The sequence below is a fragment of the Podarcis erhardii genome (genome assembly GCF_964252035.2).
Source record: "Podarcis erhardii genome assembly, chromosome: 5".
In the NCBI taxonomy this organism is placed as follows: Eukaryota; Metazoa; Chordata; class Lepidosauria; order Squamata; family Lacertidae; genus Podarcis; species Podarcis erhardii.
Window position 1 is genome coordinate 4,900,359 of NC_138509.1, and position 25,910 is coordinate 4,926,268.

The 25,910-nt window shown below is 41.9% G+C and overlaps 1 protein-coding gene and 2 long non-coding RNA genes across 6 annotated transcripts in view; 2 read left to right on the forward strand and 1 right to left on the reverse strand.

Annotated features, from left to right (window-relative positions):
• The window catches only part of SCUBE1 (signal peptide, CUB domain and EGF like domain containing 1), a 194,978-nt gene extending 178,009 nt beyond the window's left edge, over positions 1-16,969 (forward strand). For 3 of the 4 annotated variants that reach the window (XM_081860942.1, XM_081860944.1, XM_081860945.1), the window contains 8 exons: positions 2,220-2,426; positions 2,836-2,997; positions 4,826-4,993; positions 6,102-6,263; positions 7,054-7,251; positions 10,194-10,346; positions 12,060-12,139; positions 12,387-16,969. In XM_081860942.1, the coding sequence (XP_081717068.1) occupies positions 2,220-2,426; positions 2,836-2,997; positions 4,826-4,993; positions 6,102-6,263; positions 7,054-7,251; positions 10,194-10,346; positions 12,060-12,139; positions 12,387-12,539 (1,283 nt within the window). In that variant the 3' untranslated portion in view covers positions 12,540-16,969. The remainder of the gene's footprint in view (positions 1-2,219; positions 2,427-2,835; positions 2,998-4,825; positions 4,994-6,101; positions 6,264-7,053; positions 7,252-10,193; positions 10,347-12,059; positions 12,140-12,386) is intronic. The other variant, XM_081860943.1, reaches the window with a different exon arrangement.
• A 1,416-nt stretch (positions 16,970-18,385) lies between these two features.
• On the reverse strand, positions 18,386-21,717 carry LOC309342013. The gene is made up of 2 exons (XR_014156657.1): positions 18,977-21,717; positions 18,386-18,563 (listed from the first exon to the last, which is right to left on the reverse strand). It is a non-coding gene; the product is annotated as an uncharacterized lncRNA (long non-coding RNA).
• Positions 21,718-21,727: 10 nt separating this feature from the next.
• LOC309342014 lies at positions 21,728-24,336 on the forward strand. The gene is made up of 2 exons (XR_014156658.1): positions 21,728-22,659; positions 22,713-24,336. It is a non-coding gene; the product is annotated as an uncharacterized lncRNA (long non-coding RNA).
• The last annotated feature ends 1,574 nt before the right edge of the window (positions 24,337-25,910 follow it).

A 25,910-nucleotide genomic window follows, 5' to 3' on the forward strand; every position in this document is an offset into this window, starting at 1 on the left:
GCGTCCTCCTAAATATATAATAGTTCCATCCTTGCTCCTTGGTCACACTAGATGGTGCTTTTCTGTGGCAAGATTTACATACCCTAAATCATGGGTAGGCAAACTAAGGTCCACGGGCTGGATCCGGCCTGTGGACGGTCCGGAAATCGCTGAGTGGATCGCCAGCACACACATTCTTTCCCTCCCTCTCCCTCAGTGCGGCACCACCGCCTCCCTCCCTCCTCCTGGGTTCTCCCCGCCCTGCCTAGAGGAGGAAGGGGGCTGGGCTTTGTTGGTGCCAGCAGCAGCAGCGCTCAAGCGGCTGCCATTTTAAGCAGCCCCTCTCTGGAACCCTTTCACACGCTGCTCATCATCCTGCCACCAGCCCCTGCCGCTCGCAAGACACAGGTAAGCGGCCACCAGGGCTCGTGGTGCTCTTGCATCATTTCCCCCCTCCCCCAAATATAGTCCTGTCCCCCCCCCCCCAAGGTCTGAGGGACAGTGGATCGGCCCCCTGCTGAAAAAGTTTGCCGACCTCTGATATGATTGCTGCTTTATTATTGCTGCTGCGGTTGTAACTTACTGATGCTGCAGTGACAGATTCTTTATTTAAACTGTTGTTGTTGTTGTTGTTGTTGTTTAGCCGTTTAGTCGTGTCCGACTCTTTGTGACCCCCTGGACCAGAGAACGCCAGGCACTTCTGTCTTCCACTGCCTCCCGCAGTTTGGTCAAACTCATGTTGGTAGCTTCGAGAACACCATCCAACCATCTCGTCCTCTGTCGTCCCCTTCTCCTTGTGCCCTCCATCTTTCCCAACATCAGGGTCTTTTCCAGGGAGTCTTCTCTTCTCATCAGGTGGCCAAAGTATTGGAGCCTCAGCTTCAGGATCTGTCCTTCCAGTGAGCACTCAGGGCTGATTTCCTTAAGAATGGATAGGTTTGATCTTCTTGCAGTCCACGGGACTCTCAAGAGTCTCCTCCAGCACCATAATTCAAAAGCATCAATTCTTCGGCGATCAGCCTTCTTTATGGTCCAGCTTTCACTTCCATACATCACTACTGGGAAAACCATAGCTTTTACTATACGGACCTTTGTTGGCAAGGTGATGTCTCTACTTTTTAAGATGCTGTCTAGGTTTGTCATTGCTTTTCTCCCAAGAAGCAGGCGTCTTTTAATTTTGTGGCTGCTGTCACCATCTGCAGTGATCATGGAGCCCAAGAAAGTAAAATCTCTCACTACCTCCATTTCTTCCCCTTCTATTTGCCAGGAGGTGATGGGACCAGTGGCCATGATCTTCATTTTTTTGATGTTGAGCTTCAGACCATATTTTGCGCTCTGCTCTTTCACCCTCAATAAAAGGTTCTTTAATTCCTCCTCACTTTCTGCCATCAAGGTTGTGTCATCTGCATATCTGAGGTTGTTGATATTTCTTCCAGCAATCTTAATTCCGGCTAGGGATTCATCCAGCTCAGCCGTTCGCATGATGAATTCTGCATATAAGTTAAATAAGCAGGGAGACAATATACAGCCTTGTCGTACTCCTTTCCCAATTTTGAACCAATCAGTTGTTCCATATCCAGTTCTAACTGTAGCTTCTTGTCCCACATAGAGATTTCTCAGGAGACAGATGAGGTGATCAGGCACTCCCATTTCTTTAAGAACTTTCCATAGTTTGCTGTGGTCGACACAGTCAAAGGCTTTTGCATAGTCAATGAAGCAGAAGTAGATGTCTTTCTGGAACTCTCTAGCTTTCTCCATAATCCAGCGCATGTTTGCAATTTGGTCTCAAAGGGAGGCTAAAAGACAGTGCTAGGCTAGCCTCTTTATGAAGGAAGTTCCACAAACCAGGCGTCAGAGTTGAAAAGGCCCCATCTCTTGTCACACACACCCCACTTATTTCAGGTCAGCATAGTTAGCAGGGCCTGTGATGTCATTGAAGGAAAAGATGTAAGAAATCATTTTGTCTCATCATCTGACAGTTGAGCCTGATTCACACATGGAGCCTCCCACAGAACTTGTCACATAATATAACAGGATGGACAAAACTCAGCCTTGTCAGACATTTCTGGGAGTGGTTCCCCTTATGATGTTTCTGTATTTCCTTATCAGGATAATTCAACCATTGCTGCTGCAGAGACATCTAACATACTTTACTTATTGTGTCTGTTTATTTCTCCCAAGTCATACTAGGGTGTCTGCTCTAAATCTGGATTTGGTTTCCTTACCGTTTCTCCACTTAGACACCTGCAATGTCGACTGTTTGAGGAAAAGGATGGAGCAGAAGCTACAGTCGGCAATCAAAACCTTGAGGAAATCTATTAACAAACAGCAATTTTACATTCAGTTTTCGGGGACAGAGTATGAAGTGGCTCAGAGAGCAGCTAAAGTCGTTGCTGAAGGACATGATGCCTGCAGTACAGGACAAGTGCAGCAGGACGGGAAATGCGGTAAGACCCAAGAAAAATGCTACAAGCCTAAGCCCAGAAACTTACTCTGTTACAACCTTCGAAGGTATGGAGGCTGGAAGCTAGGAGAAAAGAAAGCCTGGTATAGGAGTCCAAACTCTGGACTAGCAGGCAGAACAGTATAGAGGGTTGGAGAGGCTTTGCATTTTTCCAGGAAGGAGCACATTGCAAACTCATTATTGAAATGCTTCACCTGCCATATTGTAATTTAAGAAGGTTCAGAGCTTACTTGTAATGTTAGCAGTGATGCTTTGTGACTGTACAACATCTAAGAGTTTGGCCTAGAGATTGCAGTGTCTTGTTGGCCTTCCTAGTAGTGCTGTGAAGACAAATCATAATCATAATACTAGAATAAAGGTACTTAATATAGATTCCATTTTTATTTTCCCAGTTACCTGCAGCACAGGCACCTATTATAGTGGAGAACATAATCAGTGCATTCCTTGCTCACCAGGAACATACCAAGACACAGAAGGTCAACTTTCCTGTGAACCTTGCCCAAGCAATGATGGACAGGGAGTAGCAGGTGCACGGAATGTGTCAGAATGTGGAGGCAAGTTTCCTTTGATTCTCCATGTTGCATGCAGGAGTTGGGTATCAAGGCTGAGAAGAGGGAGAGAAGGAAATCTGTGGTGCGCCTGCTTCAGGTAGACAGTAGCAGGTCAGAAGATTCTGGGATGTGTTCTCGGGTAGCCTTGCTAACCTAGTTCTCATTTCACTGGTGTGGCAAAGCTGTGTCTGAGCTGCATAACTTTAGGCTACTCCATACAAACAAACTCTTTCCATGTAGAAAATAACCTGATGTTCAGAATCAGTGTGGGAAAAGCCTGGGACTTCCCAGAAACTTCTCTCATAATCAAGAATATGATGACATCAAAAGGCCTGTGAAACTGCCACTTCCCTCTAAGCATGGGGAGCAATTGCAGTGTTGTGTGCACAAAAAAGCTTGGGAATCAGGATATTTTGTCATTAGTCTGGAAAAAATTAATTGTAAGCCCACTTTCAGTCTGACCTGATACGAACTGGGCCAAGAAGTTGGGTCTTCCTGTCTCTCTGTTTATGAGGCATTTATTTATTGAGGGAGTTACTACAGACCTATTTTAGTGGCAGCATCTAGTGTTATATATATATGAAATGCTGAGAGGACCCACTAGTGTTGGACTTTTTTGTCCTATTTATTCTGCACCTTGGACTTTGTATCCTAAATTCCCATTCATGAGATCAGTTCATTCACATCTCCAATGGATGTTTGGAGGGTGGCAACACGAGAACAGGCCTTTTCCGTGCTGGCCTCCTGATTGTGCCATGCTCTCCTCAGGGAAGCCTGCCTGGTGCCAGTTTTGTAATCTTTCCGGCACTAGGTGAATAAGTTTTTATTCTCCTGGAATCTGGGCACCACCATTGCTAATTGGGCTTTTGGTAGCTACTGGTTTTAGATTACTATTTCTTTGGATGAACACTTTTACTATTTCATATTTGTAGTGTCTTATTGATTTTGTTAATGTATTTCGTATTTTTAAATTATAAATTGCTTTAGGATACTTCTGAATGTGTGACGTGACATATAAATATAATCCCATATTGGGCGTGTTTAAATTCTATTAATGTGAGAAACAGGAGTGCCAACTTAAATAAAATATTGGGGGGGGATAAGCCCCGCCCCGCATAATCAATCACAAGACACACACTCCATTTGAATGGCAATGCCCATCAACTTTGGGGAGTCCTGGCCCCCTCAGATATTTTATGGGGGGGGGGGGCAAAAGGACCTTGGCACCTAGGAGTTGGCTTCCATGGTGAGAAACAATTAAGCATGTGCAAAACTGTCGCAATGAAATCAATGGCTCCCTCAACTGCAATGATATGCACATTTACCTAGGAATGAGTCCCATTGGAATCAATGGGATTCACTTTTGAGCATGTCTGGGGAATCTTTGACTTTCCAGGTGCTGTTGGAGCACAATTTCCATCATCTTTGACCACTAGTTGTGCTGGCCAAGGTTGATGGAACTAGAGTCCAACAACATCTGGAGGGCCAAACCTTCCTCAGCCTTCTTTAAAGGATATGTGCACAGAGTCAGGCTGAAAAGAGCTTGACCTTGTTTAGATCATTCCTGTTTCAATAGCTGCAGAGTCCACACACTCACAGACTGATGACCAAAGGGACTGCTCACTTAATAGATTTAAGTAAGCGGAGAGTGACTGGCGCTGCTGGTCTCTCATCTGAGAGCTTCGACTAGTCCCGTAATCCTAAAGGACCACTTCCAGTTTACACCAAAGAAAGAGCAGGCAAAACTTTCGTTTCTAAATGTTTCTGATAAAAAAATATTTTTGCATTTCCGTAGAGAGGTAATAACACAGTAGAACTTCTCAATTTCTAGGGCAGTGTTCTCCTGGATATTTTTCTTCTGATGGCTTTAAACCTTGTAGACTATGTCCCCTGGGCACATATCAGTCTGAACCAGGAAGGACCCTCTGTTTTCCATGTGGCGGGGGACTGGTGACAAAATACGAAGGCGCAATGTCGTTTCAGGACTGTGAAACAAAAGGTATGTTTTAAAGTTGACATAGGCAGCTGGGTTTCTGGGAGCTCAGTCTGTCCCTCTTGAGCTTTTCATCCTAAATAGCCATTTCCCCGGCCTTTATCTTCCATTCATGCCCAGGATTTGGTCAAAATGCTTTTTAGACCCTCTTTCCTATTGTATACACAAACAGATGCTATTTGAGGGTTTTGCCCTAAGGCCACCTAGCATTTTTCTTTCACAATCCCTCTCAAAATCTAACATTAAAGTACATATAAAATATTACTCCTGTCACTATCTCTCTCTCTCTATATATATATATTATTATATTTATTATATTATATATATATATATATATATATATATATATATATATATATATAAAATTATTTTTAAAAATCCTCTGTGTAACCTTTTGTGGTGAATGAAACTGCTGCCTTTATCGCTTACCTTCCGCAGCCACCAATCATTCCTGGTAAAATCTCTGTTTTCTCAGTAACAGCCAGGTTAACCTCTAGGCATAAGACAAGATTTTATTTTCAAGTTGAAGGAAACTTATTTACAACAATAAATTAGCAGACTGGATATTAAAACTCAGTGTGTTGGATAGTAAACAGGCATTGTTCAGTGCTTGCTTACAAGTTATTATATCTTTGAGGCAGTATCTTCCCTCCTGAGCTAGTTTGCTTCCCTAAGCAATACTGTTATCTGGTTGCCCTTATCTTAACTCCTCCACAGCAACTCTATAAAAGCAGCATCCAAAAAAAAATGGGTCAACAGAAGTAAGAAGACTAAAACTTTTAGTTCCGATGGATTCATAAGAAATGCAAGGAGTTTGTTCAAAACGGCTCCTGCAGTACCACTTGCCTTGTGTCCAGGTGTCATTTTGGTTTGTTCCTCCCTGCGCTCACTGCCAGCAGCTAACCAGGAAACTCTTCTTGCAAATGATGCTGTGACTTAAGGTCCTGCATGGCAGGCAGGGAGAACTCAGATGGTTCTGCTGTTTTTGACAAGACCCCTCTGCTCCTTATATGCAGCATGTGGTTGTACCCTAACATGTCTAGTGCACCATCCATTCTTTGTGTTTTCACCTGTAATATATTAAAAAAATATAACATGCCTTTATACTACACAGTTCATTGTTCTCCTGGCCACTACTACAACTCTACAACCCACAGATGTATCAGATGTCCTGTTGGAACTTATCAGCCTGAATTTGGTCAGAACTACTGCATCACCTGCCCTGGAAATACTAGCACTGATTTTGATGGCTCTACTAATGTTACACACTGCAAAAGTAAGTCATATTTCCTTGTGAACAGCTGAAGTCTATAAACTGCCAATGCTTAAGCCTGGTCATATAGTCATAGTCTGTCTAGAAGATTTTGATTTTTGATTTATTTATTTTACAGTGTGCTGACACACTAATCACATATAATTTAGGAAACATGAAAGTCTGTTTTTTTGGAACTGCCCCTACATGACAGGGGCAAAACACAGAATTTAAACAGATCACTAGTTTCAACCAATCTACATATCTGGTCAGAAATTAGCTTTATTGGAAGGCACTGAGGAATGGCCTCCAACCCCTTCAGAGTAGACTGCTGGCACATCTCAAGGCGGCTTCGCCCCACAAATCCCCCTTGCTGCCCCTTGATAGCAGTCTGAAGGACCCAGTTTAGCCTGATGGATGCTACTTGTGGACCCCTCGTCTGAAGCCTGGAGTGTTTAAAACTGAAACATTGCAGTCCTCTTTGTGCATACGTGTGGATTACCTGTCTATATATCTATATCTGGACACAGAAAGATAAAGGCTTTCAGAAGATAGCATAGGCAGATTTGTACTTTTGAGATCCAGATCACGAAGTCACTCAGATAAGTTGCTGTAGTTGTTGTTGTTGTTCGTAATCATTTATGAGGCACTCCTTGATATGCAAAGTGAGTTAGGATCTTTGTCCTTTTCATTCTCAGAGCAAGCTTATGAGGTAGGTCATAAAAATTCCCATTTTAGAAATAGGGCATTGAAAAATTAATTAGGCAGCTCACAGTGTCCATAGCTCAGTTTCTTATCATTCCTTTCCCCATAGATCGACAATGTGGTGGAGAACTCGGAGACTACACTGGCTACATTGAGTCTCCCAACTACCCTGGAGATTACCCAGCAAATGTTGAGTGTATTTGGAATATAAGCCCACCCCCAAAGAGGCGGATTCTCATAGTGGTCCCTGAGATATTTCTTCCTATTGAAGACGAGTGTGGTGATGTTTTAGTAATGAGGAAAAGTGGTAAGTTGTTCTGCTGTCCTAGAAAAGGCATTAAAACAGGTACAGTCAGGCCTTGGTTTTTGAATAGCTTAGTTCTCAAATGTTTTGGCTCCCAAACACCTCAAACTCGGAAGTGAGTGTTCCGGTTTGTGAACTATATATATATATATATATATATTTTAATGAATATTTATTGGCATTTTCAATAACAAACATAACAAAAATAGACCCCAAAAAAAATAACAAAAATACAAAAAACTTTAAAAAAGACAATTAAAAACATATGAAATTTCAATTGCTTATTTTCATATAACTTCTTTCTCAGACCTCCTTACTCCTCCCCTTCTTGTATTCCAATTCAAGTTGTTAATCCAGCAAATCCTTATTACTTATTTCTCAACCTTCACTTAATAATTTTTACATACTGTAATTTTACCTTTCCTCTTTCTTCCATTAAATTAGTTTTGCATACCTTATTTTCATTTCATTTTAACCATTCTAAAAACCAATTTTGACTTATCTAAACTTAAACATCTTATGTGCCATTTCTTATTCTTTAATATATTTCTTAAAGTCGGTCAATATTTCACTTCCACGGCTTTCCCAACTTCCATGCAAATAACAAAACAAATTAAAACAAAATAATTTATAGTTATGTACCCTTTGGATTACCAAACTCCACCCCCCCTTTCCCGGTTTTGGTCCCCAATAAGTGTTCATCAGTCTATACTGTTTAGCCTGGAGATCTCACGTCCAAGGCTCTCAAATCACCCTCAGTTCCTCTCTGCCGGCCTCTTGGATAGTCCTTAAGGTTTGTGAACTATTTTTGGAAGCCAAACATCCAGGAGGTTCCTGCAGCCAATCAGAAGCCACACTTTGGTTTCCGAACGTTTTGGAAGTTGGACGGACTTCTAGAACGGATTCTGTTCGACTTCCAAGGTACGACTGTAGTGAGAATGTACATTCATAACTAAGTCAGAAGTGAACTGAACCTATTTCAGTGCTACATGGTGGCTACTTGCAACTTGGTTGCACTGACTACATGGACAGCTGGCGCTGATATTCGCTATTTAAACTCAGTAAATTCTGCAGACAGGAAATTGGAGTATGCAGTTGAGAATGTTATTTACCGTATTTTTCATCCCATACGACGCTCCGTCCCATAGGACACACCTACTTTTTTGGGGGGGGAAATAAAGGAAAAATTTTTTTCCTTTATTTCCCCCCCAAAACCAGGTCGGGGAACAGTGGGATGGCGGCTGCGCCTCCCCGCTGTCCCCCGAGCTTGTGGGGCTGGCCGCTGTCTGTCTGGCGCGTGGGGCGCTCTGCTTCAGGGCGCCCCACCCGCCAGGCAGCAGGCGGATATCCGCAGGTTGGGGAGCCCTGCGGGGAACTCCTGCAGGGCTCCCCACGCTGCGGATGTCTGTCCGGCGCGCGGGGCGCTCTGCTTCAGAGAGCTCAGAGAGAGTTCCCCCGGGCGCGCAAGGCTTGCGGACACCTGCGCGAAGCACAGGGCGTCCTCCGGAGGGCGCCCCGTGCTGCCGGCTGCCGCCCGCAAGCCGTGCGCGCCGGGGGGAGTTCCCCCGGGTGTGCAAGGCTTGCGGACACCTGCATGAAGCACGGGGCGTCCTCCGGAGGGCGCCCCTTGCTCCGCGCTGCAGGCTGCCGCCCGCAAGCCTTGCGCGCCCGGGGGGGAGTTCCCCCGGGCACGCAAGGCTTGCGGATAGCTTCCTGAAGCCTGGAGCGCGACAGTTGTCGGTGCGCACTGGCGCCTCTCGCTCTCCAGGCTTCAGCGAAAGCCTGCATTCGCCCCATAGGACGCACACACATTTCCCCTTCATTTTTGGAGGGGAAAAAGTGCGTCCTATAGGGCAAAAAATACGGTAAACTACATACTCTTACACAGTTATATTTTGAAATGGCAGCTGCTCCTGATTTCTATTCCAACTGAGTGTTCCCCGGAACTGTTTCTTGCCACATTACCTCCATGAGAACTTTTCAGATTGAACTATCGGTTACAAATTTCCCTGCTAATTCATAGCATTCAGCCATGCACTAAGCATAGCATTACCATTGCCCAACCCCAGCTCCAAATGGATCCCCCAAGAGGTGCATGTAAAATTGTCTGTTTGTCAGTTGAGCAATTGGCATGCACATTGGGGGCGGGGTGGGAATGTGCTGGGGGCCTGACCATCTACTGCAACAGGAGACTGTTCTGTATGGGGTTGAGCATATTCATGATTGGTGTCATTTGGTCTTATGTGTACCAGTGCCTTTGGCCTGCCATCACTTCTACAACCTTTATCAGCTTCAGGGCTGTGGGTTAGAGAGCTAATCTCTAATTGGGGAAGGGTCTCAGCTCAGTGACAGTGAACGTGTCTATACAGTGGTGCCCCACAAGACGAATGCCTCGCAAGACAGAAAACCCGCTAGACAAAAGGGTTTTCCGTTTTGGAGGCGCTTCGCAAAACGAATTTCCCTATGGGCTTGCTTCACAAGACGGAAATGTCTTGCAAGTTCCTGCGGTTTTTTCCCCCTTTCCCCCCCTTTTTCTAAGCCGCTAAGCCGCTTATCAGCTGATCCACTAAGCTGCTAAAAGCCGCTAAGCCGCTAATAGCACTAATCCGCTAAGCCGTCAATGGGCTTGCTTCGCAAGACGAAAAACCACTAGATGAAGAGACTCGCGGAGCGGATTAATTTCGTCTTGCGAAGCACCACTGTATGCAGAAAGTCCAAAGTTCAGTCTCCAACACATCCAGCCAAAGCGATCTCAAGGAGGAGAGCTGGGAGAGACCTCGGAGCTGCTACCAGTTGGAGCTAATGGTACTGGTGGAAAGACCCAAAGGTCTCAAACGGTACAAGGCAGATTCACGTCTTCCTCTACTGAAAATTGTACCGTTTGGAATGCCTGGTGTTTAACCCTTTCCCAAAAAATCTGCTATATGTTTGTTTTTCTTTTGCAGCTTCACCCACATCTATTACTACATATGAAACTTGCCAGACCTATGAAAGACCGATAGCATTCACCTCCAGGTCACGAAAGTTGTGGATTCAGTTCAAATCAAATGAAGGAAACAGTGGCAAAGGATTCCAAGTCCCCTATGTAACATATGATGGTGAGGCTTCTGCTCTTTCTCATCTCTGCAATACATGCAGGAAAGTAGTACAGAGGATAAAAATTAATCTCATATTTTGGGGGGCTTTGCTCTGCTGTTTAAACGTATTGCTGGCCAAACATTTTTTTTCCTTTCTGCTTTGTTCCAGTATTTTTCAGCAGTTGTATTTATTTTTATTTATTCATTTGTTTTTATTATAGTTAATTATCTTCCATGCTGCTATATACATAATTATTTAATAAAGGTATAAGTATATCTTCTTCGTAACAACGGAAAACCTTTCAGCTACTTTTGCTTTGGTTAAGTTGTTATTGTATGAATTGATTGGATTCAATGGTTTTAGGTCTGCATTGGAATAATTTCATACCTTTTAATAGTGAAGTCATAAATTCTAATAGCAAGCAAATGAAATTCAACACATTGGCTCAATTTGCATAGAAACGTGCCCCCCCCTTTATATATATATACAAAACGTTGGGTGGGAACTTGAGAACACCTTTCTGGTAGTTTCTCCCAGGGTTAAGAACTCCTTGCCAAAGAAGACCCAACTAGACTCATCTCTGATTATTTTTTATAGCACACAAATACATTTTCAGTTAGACATGCCTTTGGCCCATAAGCTGATTTGTAAATATGTGATAATTGTTGTTTTTTATTGATGTTTTACCTGTCTTGGTTTTTTAAACTTTGTATTGTACTTTAGAATCATAGAATTGTAGTGTTGGAAGGGATCACAAGGGTCATCTAGTCCCACCCCCTGCAGTGTAGGAATCTTTTTCTCAACATGGGGCTCGAACCCACAATCCTGAAATTAAGAGTCTCATGCTGACTGAACTATATCCCAGCCACTTAAATTGTAGTTAGCCACCTTGAACAGCATTTGGTGGAAAGGCAGAATATAAAATTAACAAATAATAAATAAATGATCTGGATAAATCTCATTGGTCCTTTTTTTCATATAACACCAAACCACTGTTTATTATTATGGGATTGAGTTTCAGGTTCATGTACTCCTCTTTCTCCTTTGGCACAGCTACAAAGATGAGACCGAAAGCTAATCAGAGCTTCCCATTATGTTTGAAGTAGGAGAATTCTGATTAAACTATGGTTTGTCAACAAGCCCGATCATAAACAATGGTTCGATCCTGGCTTTGTTGAACAAGCCCAACTTTACCTGGTTTCCCTGATTTGGACATGATGAGGAAAGTGAAAGCATTCGACCTCTTCCTTGTGACTGTGACAGAACTGGTTTCCAAAATATGCTTCAATATAAACTTCATTTAAACATAACACTAACCACATTTAATCCCAAAAAAGGAAAACAGAGAAGCTTGCACAAAAGAGGAGATTTTGACCTAGACCTTTGATTTTCTGAGTTGACCCACAACCTTGCATACACGTTTTCTCTCTTCCCCCAACCTCCTTATGTTCTCATTGAACTGGACAGTTATGTTTATAAAACGGTTGGCCTATTATTTCCCTTACCCACCAGCTAATATGCTTTGCCTCGTGTCCAACGTGTTTAGGTTGAGTTGAACCAAATAAGGAGACACAATTTAGTTCAGGATAATAAGGTAGTCTGATTGGTATATAAAACCTTCTGTGAACTTGAGCTGAGCGCTGCTCACTAGTCCCTGGACCCTAGAGACTTTCTGTCAGGTTATCTGGTAGTAAAAAGTTGCTAACTTGTTCTTCTTGCTGCTTGCTTTTCAGAGGATTATCAACAGTTAATTGAAGACATTGTTAGAGATGGACGTCTATATGCATCGGAAAATCATCAAGAAATTTTAAAAGTTAGTAACCTTTTCTTTAAATTGCAATGTCCAAGCTGCTATTTTTCTTTCATTGTTTAGCTCTAACGCTGTGCATAAGTGATTACAGTACTCCTAAAAAGCAGAATCTTTAAGCCAGAAGCAATTTCTAAAGGGGAAGTACAAAATGGCAATGTGCCCAGCAGAGGGCGCCATGCAAAATATACATTTGCTTTCTCTTTCTTTTTCTCTGTCCCTGCTTGCTATCTCTTTCTGTTGTCTCCCACAGGACAAGAAACTGATCAAAGCGCTTTTTGATGTATTGGCACATCCACAAAACTATTTCAAGTACACAGCGCAAGAATCAAAGGAGATGTTTCCAAGATCATTTATAAAGCTACTGAGATCAAAAGTTTCCAGATTTCTACGACCATACAAATAGATTCCTAGTGCTTTTCAGAAGAAAAAATTGTTCTGTTGCGTTCCTGTCAAATATTGTATTGTCTTCAACAGTAGGAACATTTTTGCTATTTTGAAGACTCATTGGCAGTCTTTATCTTAAATTGTATATTGAAGAATAACTATAATGTTTTATAATCTCCAATATTTTGAATGGGATTTTTTTTTTTTTACTTCAAAGAAGAAATCATTTTGGATTCCAGAATGCACCCAGTTGAAGATCCAAATTTATTCCTGCACTAGTTTATCCTTGAAAAGCATTTGTTTTAGAGAACGTATCTCTACACCTTTTCTAGAAGAGAAAAATGATTTCTTCTAAGCAAGGAAGGAACCTGGTCAAAGAAACTACCTGCAAAGAAGAGTTACGATATAAAGGAGTGTGTAGTATAAACTAATACTTGGATTTTGAATTGCACTTGAACTGTATATGTGAGATTTTATGGGGGAAATCTAAATTTCATTGTTTCCCATTGGTGGTTGTGGAGACTTTGTTCTAGGTATAAACCAAAAAACACAAAGAAGGGTAGGGATAAAATTGGTGAGTTTATTATTTTAATATTTTGTTGGCCCTGTCACAATATTTCAAAAGTCTACTAGTGTCTAATCCTGCAGATACAATTATGGAATTGTAGATAATTTGGTTTCATCAATGTTTTTTACAATAGGATGGAAGAGACTTGGGGGGGGGGATAGCCAGTTTTCTTGCCCTTAATCTAAATAGGTACACTGCTTCTGTCTGAGGGTACTTTAGGATTGCTATCTGAAGGCCATGTAAATACCGTTCACATCATAGAATTGTATCCAGCTAAGTCATACTCTGAATTAACCCATTGAAAATAATGACTCTGACTAACTCAAAACCATTCCTTTCAGTGGATATAGTCTGAGCTTGACTTAGTTCAATGCAACCCAGTCTCTCCCCACCCCCACCATGGGTCCCAATCCAAAGATCTTCTTGTACGTGGTGGCAGCCCTGGCGGTGAGGAAGGCTATGGGAAAGGGATCTCTGCCAGTGGCACTTTCACCCTCCACGGTCAGCAGGGATTCAGTTGCAGGATTGGGGCCGGGTTACCAGATTGTGGCTTTGCTGTCGATCCACAGTAAGTTTCCCAAATTTGGAGTAATCTTGACATCTTATGATAAGAGACTTTTGATGTAGTCAGAGCAGAAAATGCTGGTTTGGGGGTGAACCTATAAAATAGGTAGAAGTTGTTACTTTGTTGTTTCCAATATGCTGAATCCATCAACTGCTGGCTCATAAACCTTGGTCTGTTTTATCTTAATTCAGTGTGGCCGGCCTGCTATTTTCCTATGCATGCATTACTTGATTATGACCGCTTTAGAGAGCAGGGTCCCAGCAGCACACCTCTTACCAATGTTTGTATTGACAAGTGTTTCAAAAGAAATATTACAGACTGCACTGCATTTTTTTTTTTAAAAAAAAAAGATTTATCCACATACATGTATCATAAACATGGAAAAGCATAGAAAAAACCTACTTGCAACCTCATTTTTCATCACCCAAATTGCAATGTTTAATGGATAGAAACAATCCTCTTGCATCACTTTGTCCCCCGACCCCAATTCTTGCAGTGTTGTGCCTACCACCTGTCAGATTATTGAAAGAGTTGTGGTCAGTGGGGAAGGACGGTGCCATAGTCTCCCAGCAACGGCATCATGACAGTGGAGTGGCAAAGCAGTGGGCCATTGGTGCTGTGCAGGACCATTCCGTTGGCTCCATTGGTGCACAAGCGCAGCACTGACTCTTAACTCTTCCCACCAGCCCCCTTTGGTTGAGAGGTTTTTGCCTGTCTCCCAGTGGACAGCCTGTGCTTGCTCGGCGTTACACACAGCTGTTTGCCACAACTTGTGCAGAAATGGCATTGAGTAGGATCAAAGCATAATGGGCGGGGTGGAGGCATGCCTGTCCTCAGCCTGAGCTTGGCGGGCCGTTGCCTCTCATCCCAGGTTGTCAGTGGGACCCAGCTCTGCTGGTCAGCTCCTATGGCATTCCCCAACCAAGCAAGCTGGGATGGTGCGTCGGGCTTAAGATCGGAAGTCTTCGGGGCTAACAGATCCCCACCCAGTGCCACGTCAACCGCACTTGCCTCGCGAGTCAATAGAAAGCTGTGACCTGGCTTTACCAACATGTGAGTCCCGAGTGTTGCATACCCACTCTGCTTGGCCTCGGAGGCTTCCACAGTGCACCTGCCATGTGACTGGGTCCAACTTACTGTCTTAAGGACATTGTCTTTGGGGTTTTTTTCTTTTCTTTTGATTCAATATATTTCCTCAGGTTTGAGAGTGTGGTTTTTCATGTGTTTACCTTCCTCTGTCCTGGTTGGTGTGCAGTTTCTGTGTATCTATGTCTGTGTCCTGAGTTTTCCCAATCAGGGACGCGGGTGGCGCTGTGGGTTATACCACAGAGCCTAGGACTTGCTAATCAGAAGGTTGCCCGTTTGAATCCCCGCGACAGGGTGAGCTCCCGTTGCTCGGTCCCTGCTCCTGCCAACCTAGCAGTTCGAAAGCATGTCAAAGTGCAAGTAGATAAATAGGTACCGCTCCGGCGGGAAGGTAAACGGCATTTCCGTGCGCTGCTCTGGTTTGCCAGAAGCGGCTTAGTCATGCTGGCCACATGACCTGGAAGCTGTATGCCAGCTCCCTTGGCCAATAAAGCGAGAAGAGCGCCACAACCCCAGAGTTGGTCACGACTAGACCTAATGGTTAGGGGTCCCTTTACCTTCACCTTTTCTTCTCCTTAGAGCCACAGCTACTTACTTGGTGCTCAAATCTACTTCCCTCTTCCCTCTGGGCTGGATTAGGAAAGGCTGCAGACCTCCAGAGGCTACTTCCCTTGTTCAAATGTTGTTGTGGAATAGTTTAAACGCTTGATGCCTGTTGCTGTCTAATTTTCCATATTTCTGATTCTCCACCTGCCACAGCAAAGGTTTTGAATGGCTTAATGAGCATTTCTGTTCAGGGTGCATGACAAAGATGACCAGAGGCAGGGTTTGTTTTGGTTATGGCATCTCCACAGTGGAATGCTTGCATGCTTCCAGTCTGATTTTTTATTTTATTTTTTGGTGTTGGAGAAAGTTTGTGGGTTTTTTAAAATTTTCCAGAGTATTTCATCGTGCTGTTTTAACTGCTATTTTCTGGTTCTGCCCACTTTTATTGCTGGTTGCTGCTGTTCATGTGTTTATCTTGTTTTACTATTGAACTTTTTGTTGTATAGATTTATTTTCTTGATTGACCCCCCCCCCCAAGAGACTTCTGCTGAAGGCGGCTTATACATTTCCTAAATAAACAGAAACAAACAAGTAATCCTTCTTTCAACACTTATTCTGTATCTGAAGTCTTCATCCGTGCACTTGGCAGTCTGAAACAGGGGGCAAACTTGTGCATGCCTCCCAGATACACATAAATATTGGAAAGTTATCTGGGTAAACTACCTCTCCCCTCATATGATATAGCTGCTAGCCTGTTGTGAATGATACGATTTCCTCTCCTTTATGTTCAACATTATACCGGAGTCTGTAATATATTGCTTTTGAAAGATTGCTTAAAAAGAAAAGAGATGGGCAAACATCATTGTGTCTCAGGCTTGTGCCTGGAAGCAAATACAGTCAAGGAACAATACATAACAACTGAAAGATTATTGCCCAAAGGCTATAAGGCAGCACTTAAAACATTTGTAGTCAGGGCATCAAAAGTATATAGAATCAACACAAAGAAATAAACCTTTACTTCTACCAGTTTTCAATGTATACTTCTCTCATGTCTTTAATAACGTCAAAGGAATCAGATGAATAGTTGTTTCTTGTCTGACTAAGAACATTAAGTTTAAAATAGTAGTGAGAAGACCATAGATTACCTGTCAGTTTGGGAGCTATGAAAATACCTTTGGAGTTTAATTGTTGCAGTCCTTGTTGCTTACATGTGTTTCCAGTTGGCTTCCAGTTTTCTTTTATATACATAGCCTTAGTCCTCAGCTCTGTTGACCTGATGTCTCACAATGTTTTTGCATCTTTCTTTTTTCCTTTTTGGATGCAAATGAAATGGCCAAGTCTTTGGCCCAATCCATCCATTCCCCTGGCACACTGGAGGGAGCAGGCTGCTGGGTGCAAATGACTTCTTATGTGAGTTGCATGGGAGCACCTTGTGCACCCAAGCTGACAGCATGTCTGGAGCCACCCTTCCTCCACCTTCCTCTGCCTCTCCTCCAGGACAGCCTCAGCATCCTCATCTGCTAGAGCCCAACTCCTTTTTACATGATGAATGTAGCTCCCTACCTTTGCTTCACTTCCACCGACCTGCCATTTTGCGGGGGAAACTTGAGTGCCACAATTCCCTAATCTCTATCCCATCCCTCTGGTTACCAAGACAGCTCAATAGTTTTGGAAAGGAAATGTGCAATAAATAATTTTTTAAAAAAATGCTATCACAAATTTACCAATTTAGACAGCCTGTTGCCATTTACGTTTTCGAAAACAACAACAAACCCAGACAGTGAAGTAGCATATCAGCTCAGGGGTCCATCATAACAAAACAGTTTAACAGAGTTTTGATTTGATTTTTTAAACGTTCCATTGATTCACCACCTGTTCTTTAATAATGAATTCATAAAATTTAATTAAATGGGTACATTATAAAGCTTTAATACAGGTGCCTTTTGGAGATGCTGATCTACATGTGAGAGATTACCATTAAATACAGTGGTGCCCCGCAAGACGAACGCCTCGCAAGACGGAAAACCCACTAGACGAAAGGGTTTTCCGTTTTGGAGGCGCTTCGCAAAACGAATTTCCCTATGGGCTTGCTTCGCAAGACGAAAATGTCTTGCGAGTTCCTGCGGGTTTTTCCCCCTTTCCCCCCCTTTTCCTAAGCCGCTAAGCGGCTTATCAGCTGATCCGCTAAAAGCCGCTAAACTGCTAATAGCGCTAATCCGCTAAGCTGTCAATGGGTTTGCTTTGCAAGACGAAAAAACCGCTATACGAATAGCCTCACGGAACGGATTAATTTCGTCTTGTGAGGCACCACTGTACACCACAGAAACCAGCAGTTCCTCGTTACAAGGGAAAGCCATCTGACTCTTTTATAATTCTCAGGCTCACTGATTAAAATTTGCCCTCATGGATGAAAATCCATGCCAGTAACAGTGTATGAACCAGGACATTGCCTTGGCATATAATGGTACTGTTCACACAGCTGTTAATAATAGTAAAAATAATAGTTAATAATTCGTTAGCTATCTGCACAAGCATCTCAAGGCAGCGTACAATTAAAAATAGTAAAATAATAACAATGCAGGTGTTTTTTTTAAAAAAATACAACATAGACAGCTGTGCCCTCCCCACCCAGCTAGAAGAACCTCTCTGATCTTAGGATGCAGAAAGAAGTTCGCAAAAGTTCTTGCTCAATATAACTTTGTTGTTATCACAAATACATGCAACCCTGGAAATAGTTATATTGGATAAATGAAATAGCGGCTGGTCACACACACACACACACACACACACACACACAAAATGCATTTTTACAAATTACAACTTGCAGATAAAATTCGTAGCTTATATCTAAATTGAAAATATACCTGGATCTTATTTAATGAGCAAGCTCTTGCTGGGTTTATGGTTTCACTGATTTGTAGAGAACAATTAGAAATTAATTTGTGGAGACCTCATAAAAAGCCCTAACAAGTTGGTTGCTAAATTTGCAAATATTGGATTACAATGCAGCTATGCTAAGCACTTGAAAGTCCCATTGTTTATTGTGGATTAGGCACATATGTAGCTCTCACATTTAAAACAATAGGACAAAACATTTATTTTTGCTTGAATCTTGCCCATTTTTTAAAAAAGAAACCTGTAGCGCTTAATTTTTCAGCTTCGCCTTCCCTCCACTCTGCACTTATTGCTATCTTTTAAAAATATTATTGTTACTATTTATTAAATTTGTATACTCCCTTCAGCCAATGATAACAGGGCAGTTATCATAACACAAAAAACTTGGTCTGGTTCACAGGAAGAGAGCCCAGAAGTCACATATTCAGTCACCAGATATTGCGCTGCTATGATAGATATCTGACGAATAATGATCTATGCTACAATTCAATCCTAAACTGAAGGCCCATATTATTAGATCCGCACTTCTGAAGCCCACCCCATATAGCTGTGTTAACTGATCTTTTAATCTTTTAATCTTTCTTATAAATTTTTAGACCCATTATCTATCCTTAATTAAGTACTCTATGTATATGTTTAAATCTACGTTTGGTTCTAGCTCCTATTTATTTAATAATTATTCGCCTGGATTCATACTGTTATACTATCTATGTATATGTTTTGTTTATGCTATATGTTTTGTTTATGCTGGTCTATGACCGTAATAAAGTACTTGAACTTGATAACACAAAAATACAAAATAAGAACACAAAATACATAAACCAAAAGCAGAAGCAAACCAATAACCCCCTTCCCACAAACACATTTCAAAGACCATAGATTGTTAATGAGCCCAAGGCCACATTATAGAGAAATGTTTTTATCTGGCTCCTAAAATTATGTAGTGAAGGCGCCAGGCAAGCCTCCCTGGGAGAGCATCTCACAGATGGGGAGCCACTGCAGAAAAGGCCCATTCTTGTGTCTCCACCCTTTGGAGCTCTCATGGAGGAGGCAAACAAAGAAGGGTGAAGTCAACTCCTTGTTTTGTTAATTATCAAGTCCTGCTATCGGGAAACGGTTAATTGATTAGCAGACTCGGAAGCTGGAAGACAGTTGATATCCATACTCACAGATTTTTCTGCACACTAAAAATTGTGGGTTTGTGCACAGAACGCTATATGAAATAACAATTTAAGTCATTTTTAAATATGCTTTCATCCTACACATTCATCCTGAATATTTTTGCTTCTGTTGGTTTTTCAGAACAAATCCAGCTGTTATTTCAGAAGCTAACACCTGCCATCACCCTTTTGATGCAGCCATGGAAATCATTGCCATAAATACTGGTGGTAGATACAATTCTAAATGAGAACTTTCAGGATAGTTTTTTTCTTAATCTATATAATTTTCACCCTAATTTCTGCAACAATCGTGCATCAAATTTTTCCCTCACCGACATTCCTATACCACTACAGTCAGACGTTTTTGACCCGTTCTCTTCTGGAATATTGTATAGTCAACGCCCAGTTTTAAAAGTTTTTCTGTCGTGCATCTAAAGCCATGTTACCTTGTGATCAGAAGTCACACTGCATGTGAATTCAGTTGACATCTAGATGAATATTTTAAGGAATGGTCTCATGCTTCCCATGTTATGTTCGACCGCAAAAAGTAGGGAGGGGAATTGAAGGATGAAGTAAGGATATTGTGCAGTGCAGATTGTCTGTTCTTCGGGGCAGGAATCTGTTTTGTGTGTTCATGTTACGGATGGACGTTGTTTCAGGAAAATATAGTTCCGAATCAGATTGACAAAAGGATTTTCAAACACCCCCATAACCAGTCTATTCAGCACCTACACCTTAAAGACTAAGTGCCACCTTAGGGGGGCGTGTGGTTGCACACAGATATTCTATACATACTGACAATATGGGTTTGTGTCCCTCATGCTCCCATTTCAGAACGGACACAGTGCATACACTATATACACACACCATCATGGTAACACATCAATAACCCAAAAGCACACACCCAAATGCTCACTGATTATATATCATTTTAGAAATAAGTGATTAATTCATTTTATGATCTCGCTATAATCTGAATTCAGTTTTTTCCTGAAAAGAATGGTGAAAGCTAGCTTTAAAAACTTTATTTCATGAGGAATTGCTTTCTGAAAACACAATGCATTGAGTGTATTTCGGTGCACCTTTGCTTAACAATTCATCTCCACAAGCCACATTCCCTCAGACGAGTCTTCTTCATTTGTCCCTCAGCTGTATGTGGGGCAAAACCAGAGCAGTCCCAGGAGTAGACCGCAACAACACAAGGCGCAATTTCTTTTCTCTGCGCCACCTAACTCTTGACATACCTTTCACCATTTCTGTCTTTATTCATGCCAATCTGAGATTAGCACAGTTTTGTGACTCAGGAAAGCATAGATAGGCAGCTCACCGATGCTCTATTCTCCTCACCCCCTCCAGACTTGCCATTTCCTAGTTACAGCTGTATTTCTCACGGTTTCCAGGCTTGCACACTCTCCCCCACGTTAAACCCCTTAAAGTGAACTGGGTGCTGTGTACAAAAAACACAGAAATGTGCCTTTTCTCACAGCAGGGTCTGCTCTGGGGTCCCATGTATGTGCAGAGGTTTGATCTGTGCCCCCCCCCCATATAAACAAGAGTCTTGTGCAAATCAAACCTCAGAAGTAAATCCTTAAGCATGTTTTAAGAAGTAATCCAGTATAAAAGAAGAACATTCTAAGCACATGAAAAGAAAAATAAGATTTTCAGCCTACACCAGAAGTGGAACCCTAATTCTTATTGCAATAAAACCATCTTCAAAATTAGACTGAAAATAACATTGTTTGGGTTGTAGGTGTCCTTTAAGTAGATAGATGCACAGGAAGACAAAACTATTCAGCAAAACCATGTTTATCTGAGTACCTACACTTCACAATTGCTCTTTCCTTTATTTATTCTGCTTGTACCATTCTGCTTTTAAATCCTTGATGTCATGTAATATATAAACAATTATATCGTGTACATACAGAGATACCTTTTAGGTATTCTAATTAGTTTAGATATTTACAATTGTCAACACAAATGCCAGAATAATTCCAAATACCTTCATAAGATATTTTGCCGCATTGTAATTCAAGTGTCAGGGCTACAATCAAGAAACAACATTATTTAAGGCTTGTATTTCTCATTCATTTACTAACAGTACTCTTTGGAGCATATCTGGAGATGTTGGTACCACGAGGAAGGTGGCTTGATTTGCATATTAGGAAACCATTATCCATGAAACATGCTTTTTTTATATATATAAAAAAGTCTGAAAATATTTTAACTTTTTCCTACTTTAGTGATGTAAATAGTGTTCCATATATTGTACTTTACACTGAGGAATAAATTTTAGGACATTGGATATATATGCTTCATTGTGATAGACATTGAATATTACTCTTCGCTATACTGATGGGAGAAAAGTTCTATATGTGTGGGACGGTTGAGCAACTGTACCAGAATTGAGCTCAGCTAAGATAAAAGCACTTGGGGAGGCCACTGGGGCACGTTCCGCTTTCCTCCTTGCAGGGCTGCTACCACCATGTGTATTTTTACTCCCAGGTCACAGTGACAGCCACCTTGGGCACTTTGAGGAAGTGTGATAGGATTGTGCATATATTTGAAAGGCAGAAATAAGATGGTTCCTTTCCTAACTTTAAAGATGAAATGATTAGGTAGTTTGGGGTGGGTTTTTTTGAGGGGTTGGGAAGGATGTGATCAGGTGGGCTTAAAACTGAATGGATTGCACCTGTTTGAATGTGTGTGCATATGTAACTACACAAATTTTGTTAAAATCAACCTAGAGTAAACAAATCTAATAAATGATCATAATATTGTTTCCTGATTCAGTACTTAAGATCAAGTAAAATCAGCATAATGAAAATTACACAAATCCATTTTTGGTCCCTCTTCAAGTACCAGAAGTGAGTGCCCAGAGGGATGAAGTGATCTGGAGTAAATACTATCATCTGTGGCTACATGGGGGAATGAAAATAGGTCATGCAATAACATAAATGTCACCTGCACCATTCCAGAAATTAGCTCCTCTATCTGAAATACCCTGAGAAAGCACAATAACTCTGATTTGTGTACAATAGTAACAGTTCTTACCGGACAAAACTTCTGTGAGCATTCGGTAGAAATCTCTTTGAAATGTGACTTGTAAAGGCCAAAGGCCAGTTAAGTTGCCCATTTCTGTGCTTTGTAAATATTTCTTTTAATTATGCAAATTCTGTGAAATGGAATCAACTAGTCTGACCTGGAAATCAACACAATTCTTTGGAATGAGAATTTGCTCCCCCACAACACTTTCTTGAGGGAGAAAGACCCCAGGCAACTGTATCTGTTAAGACATCTGCAAAAAATTGCCCATTGCGTTGTACTAAAAGGGAGCAAGGGGGAAAAACACAGGTTGGGTAGCAGTAGAACCAGCTAAGTAGGGACACCATTCAGGAGATTTAGCCTAGTTCATGTCGCATAAAATGTAGCTAAATGTTAACATTGCATTTTCTTATGCTGTTGACTCTAGGTGATTCTCCTTTCATGAGGCAAGGTAAGGTTGCTACCTCAGGATATAGGTGTTTATACTATGAAGTATAATAAATTTGCCTTAAAAATAGTGGGTTTAACATGTATTTAAAGCTGCCAGTGGAGTGGCAAATGAAATGTCTCTGAAACAGTGTTGGGCCCATGGGCTGGAGGGGTTTTCCTCGGGGCAGTCCAATGCCCTCTTGGCAGCTGTTCTTTGTTGCCATCACATCAATTGTGAGCAGACGTGTGGGATGTTGTAGAGAAGGCTGATAATGGGAACTCGGCTAAATGCATTGGAAGAACAGAAGGTTAAGGCAAATTTCAGCTATTAAGATTGGGTGAGGAAGTAATGAAGAAAGAAAAAGAATGAAACATCAGGAAAGATCTGCACAGAACAGTTGCAGTGGGAATAGAACTATCTGGCAGGTTCCCAAATCTTCACTCATGACAAAAGTACAGTTGTACCTTCCGGAAAGGTAGATTAGTTTGTCTGGTACAGATACCTTGAGTTACAAACGCCTCAGGTTACAAATGCTTCAGGTTACAAACTCCGCTAACCTGGAAGAGTTACCTCAAGTTGAGAACTTTGCCCCAGGATGAGAACGGAAATCGTGTGCCGGCGGCGCAGCAACAGCAAGAGGCCCCGTTAGCGAAAGCACGCCTCTCGTTAAGAACAGTTTCAGGTTAAGAACGGACCTCCGGAACGAATTAAGTTCTTAACCTGAGGTACCACTGTATAGCATTAATGGGGCCCCACTCTGGCGCGGCCTGCAACACCTCTCTTCCCTCCTCTGTCTCCACAGTTGGCTTTCAGTTAATGATTCGTTGCAGAAAATAGGTTAACATTATTCTGAGTTTCAGTTCCAAACTGTTCATGATTGGCAGGTATGCGAAACTGAAGAGGGTACCAGCCTATTTCCTGTAAAAGCTACACGTGCCTTCATCCACTAAAGATGCAAGGAAGCTCAACCCAGTGATGCTACACTGGCAAAGCAAAATTTACTGATGCCTTGTCTCAATAAGGTACATTAAGAACTTAACCGTCCAGGGGTCCTTTACCTTACCTTTACATTAAGAACGTCCATTACTCCTTACAAAAGGTGTCCCACTGGGACATGCATTTTTCTGGGTTCCTATCAATTACTGGGCATGAATAAAAATCAGAATTAAAACCTTTGTAGATGCTGCTGGTACTTCTAAGCTTTATTTTCAGTGTAAATTATGTACACATTGCTGTTTTCCACAGGTACTGTATCATGGTAGGTTAGAACAACGATAGTGAATAAATGTATAAAGTTTGGTACTTAGAATATTTTTTTTTTAATGGTCTGAGCTTTACCAACATTTTAACTACACCGCCCAAAACTGTCATTGAAATGGTTGTTGTACATGTACCTTATTAACTCAACATCTCTCTTCACGTCTGTATATGAATAGCTTGGTTTCTATGTCAGAGCTCAAAAGGAAGCATGTAATGATTTTTGTTGTTAAATCGCTTTCATAATAAATCTAAAATTAGATAAAAGGTCTTTGGCATTCTTCATTCTGCTATGCAGGTGGTCTGGATAATCACCTATTAATAACTGTCATTGTCAGATGAGCACCACCAAGAGGCAGTGGGAAAGCAGACTAAATTTTAAACAGTGGGCATTTAATAAAACCGAGCTCAATTCCTTCATCTAAGCCGTTTAGAGAATGGCTGAACAACATTGGGCCCAGGACAGAACCCTGCGGCACCCCACAGTCACTTTTTCCCAAGGTGATGAGGAACCATTAATGAGTACTCTTTGGGTTCGCTCAGCCAGCTACAAATGAAAGTGAGGGTGTTTCCTTTACTCCTGAGCTGGCCTACCCCTCAGTCTTTTCTTACATATTTTTCTCCCTCTATTAATCTTTTCTTTCTCTTTGCACCAACTTTTTCATTCTTTCTCCTTAAAGCTCTAGTTGGGGCTTGCAAAAGAGCAACAGATTTCCTTAAGCCCTCTCTTTGCTATTGGGTTCACTCCCCCCTGCCATGCAGGGCACACTCTCAACATGCTCAATGCCCAGTATTTCTTCAATGAGAAAAGTTGGTTGTCTATGTTTTTTGCTTTCTTGGAGAAGTGCTCCTCTTGTCATCTGTCCCTGCCCTGCACATTCAGAAGAGACACAGAGAGAATTTCAGCTGGGAATGAGGAAGAGGAGCCAGTTCAGAGAACTACTACACATGTAATAATCCCTGTTGGTTTGGGTCACAAAACTCCTCCATCTCCTAGTCTGGTCTTTCAGATTAACCAGAGCAGTCATAGGCCTGGACTGAGTCTGAGCTGGACTATTGAGAAACCCTCTGGAAAACCTTCAGGGGTTGCCATTTGATTCTGCAGACAATACAAAATATTCTGGCACAGGGAACTGAGCAGACCGTTCTGCCAAGCGTGGAGCACACTGAACACAACTGCTCATCTGGCTCCGATTCTGCTCTGACTCCACCGAGTCGCCTGGCTAAAGGAGCAACTTGCACAGAGTTTTGTTGTGGAATATATATGGGGGGGGGGGGGACTATAATTTTAGCAGAGAACTGGCAATGTGAACATTTAGTGGGGAAAGGGGAGAAAAAAACATTTTCTAAACTTTATAAGATAATAACAGGGAAAAAATGATCACATTTCAGAGATCTGATACATAAAAAATGGAATAAAGATTTTCAAATGAACATTCCTGAAGGATTTCATCTTTAAACTGCATTGTTCTTCTCTATGTAAATCAGCTCTGAATAAAATTGTATTAAAATGGCTGAGTGGCATTGGTTACCCTCGAAGTCAAAGACTAAAAGGGAGGTAGGAGATGAGTTCTGCCCTGTGACATTTTTCTAAACAGAGAGAGAGCTCCTGTAACAGCAAATCGTCATAAGAACCGAGCACTCTGAAGGGCTGAGCAAGAAGAGACCCAAGGGCAAGGAAAACTCTCGCTGCTAGAGATACCTTTTGGAGCTCCTTGCTCGCCATGACAAGCACGAGCCAAGCTTTGTGTCTGATGCTACAGCAGGAGCGCCTGTCCTGTTTTGCCACCTGAGGCCTGCCCTGCAGGATTCTGCTGCCTGAGGCAGTTGCTTCAGTCTAC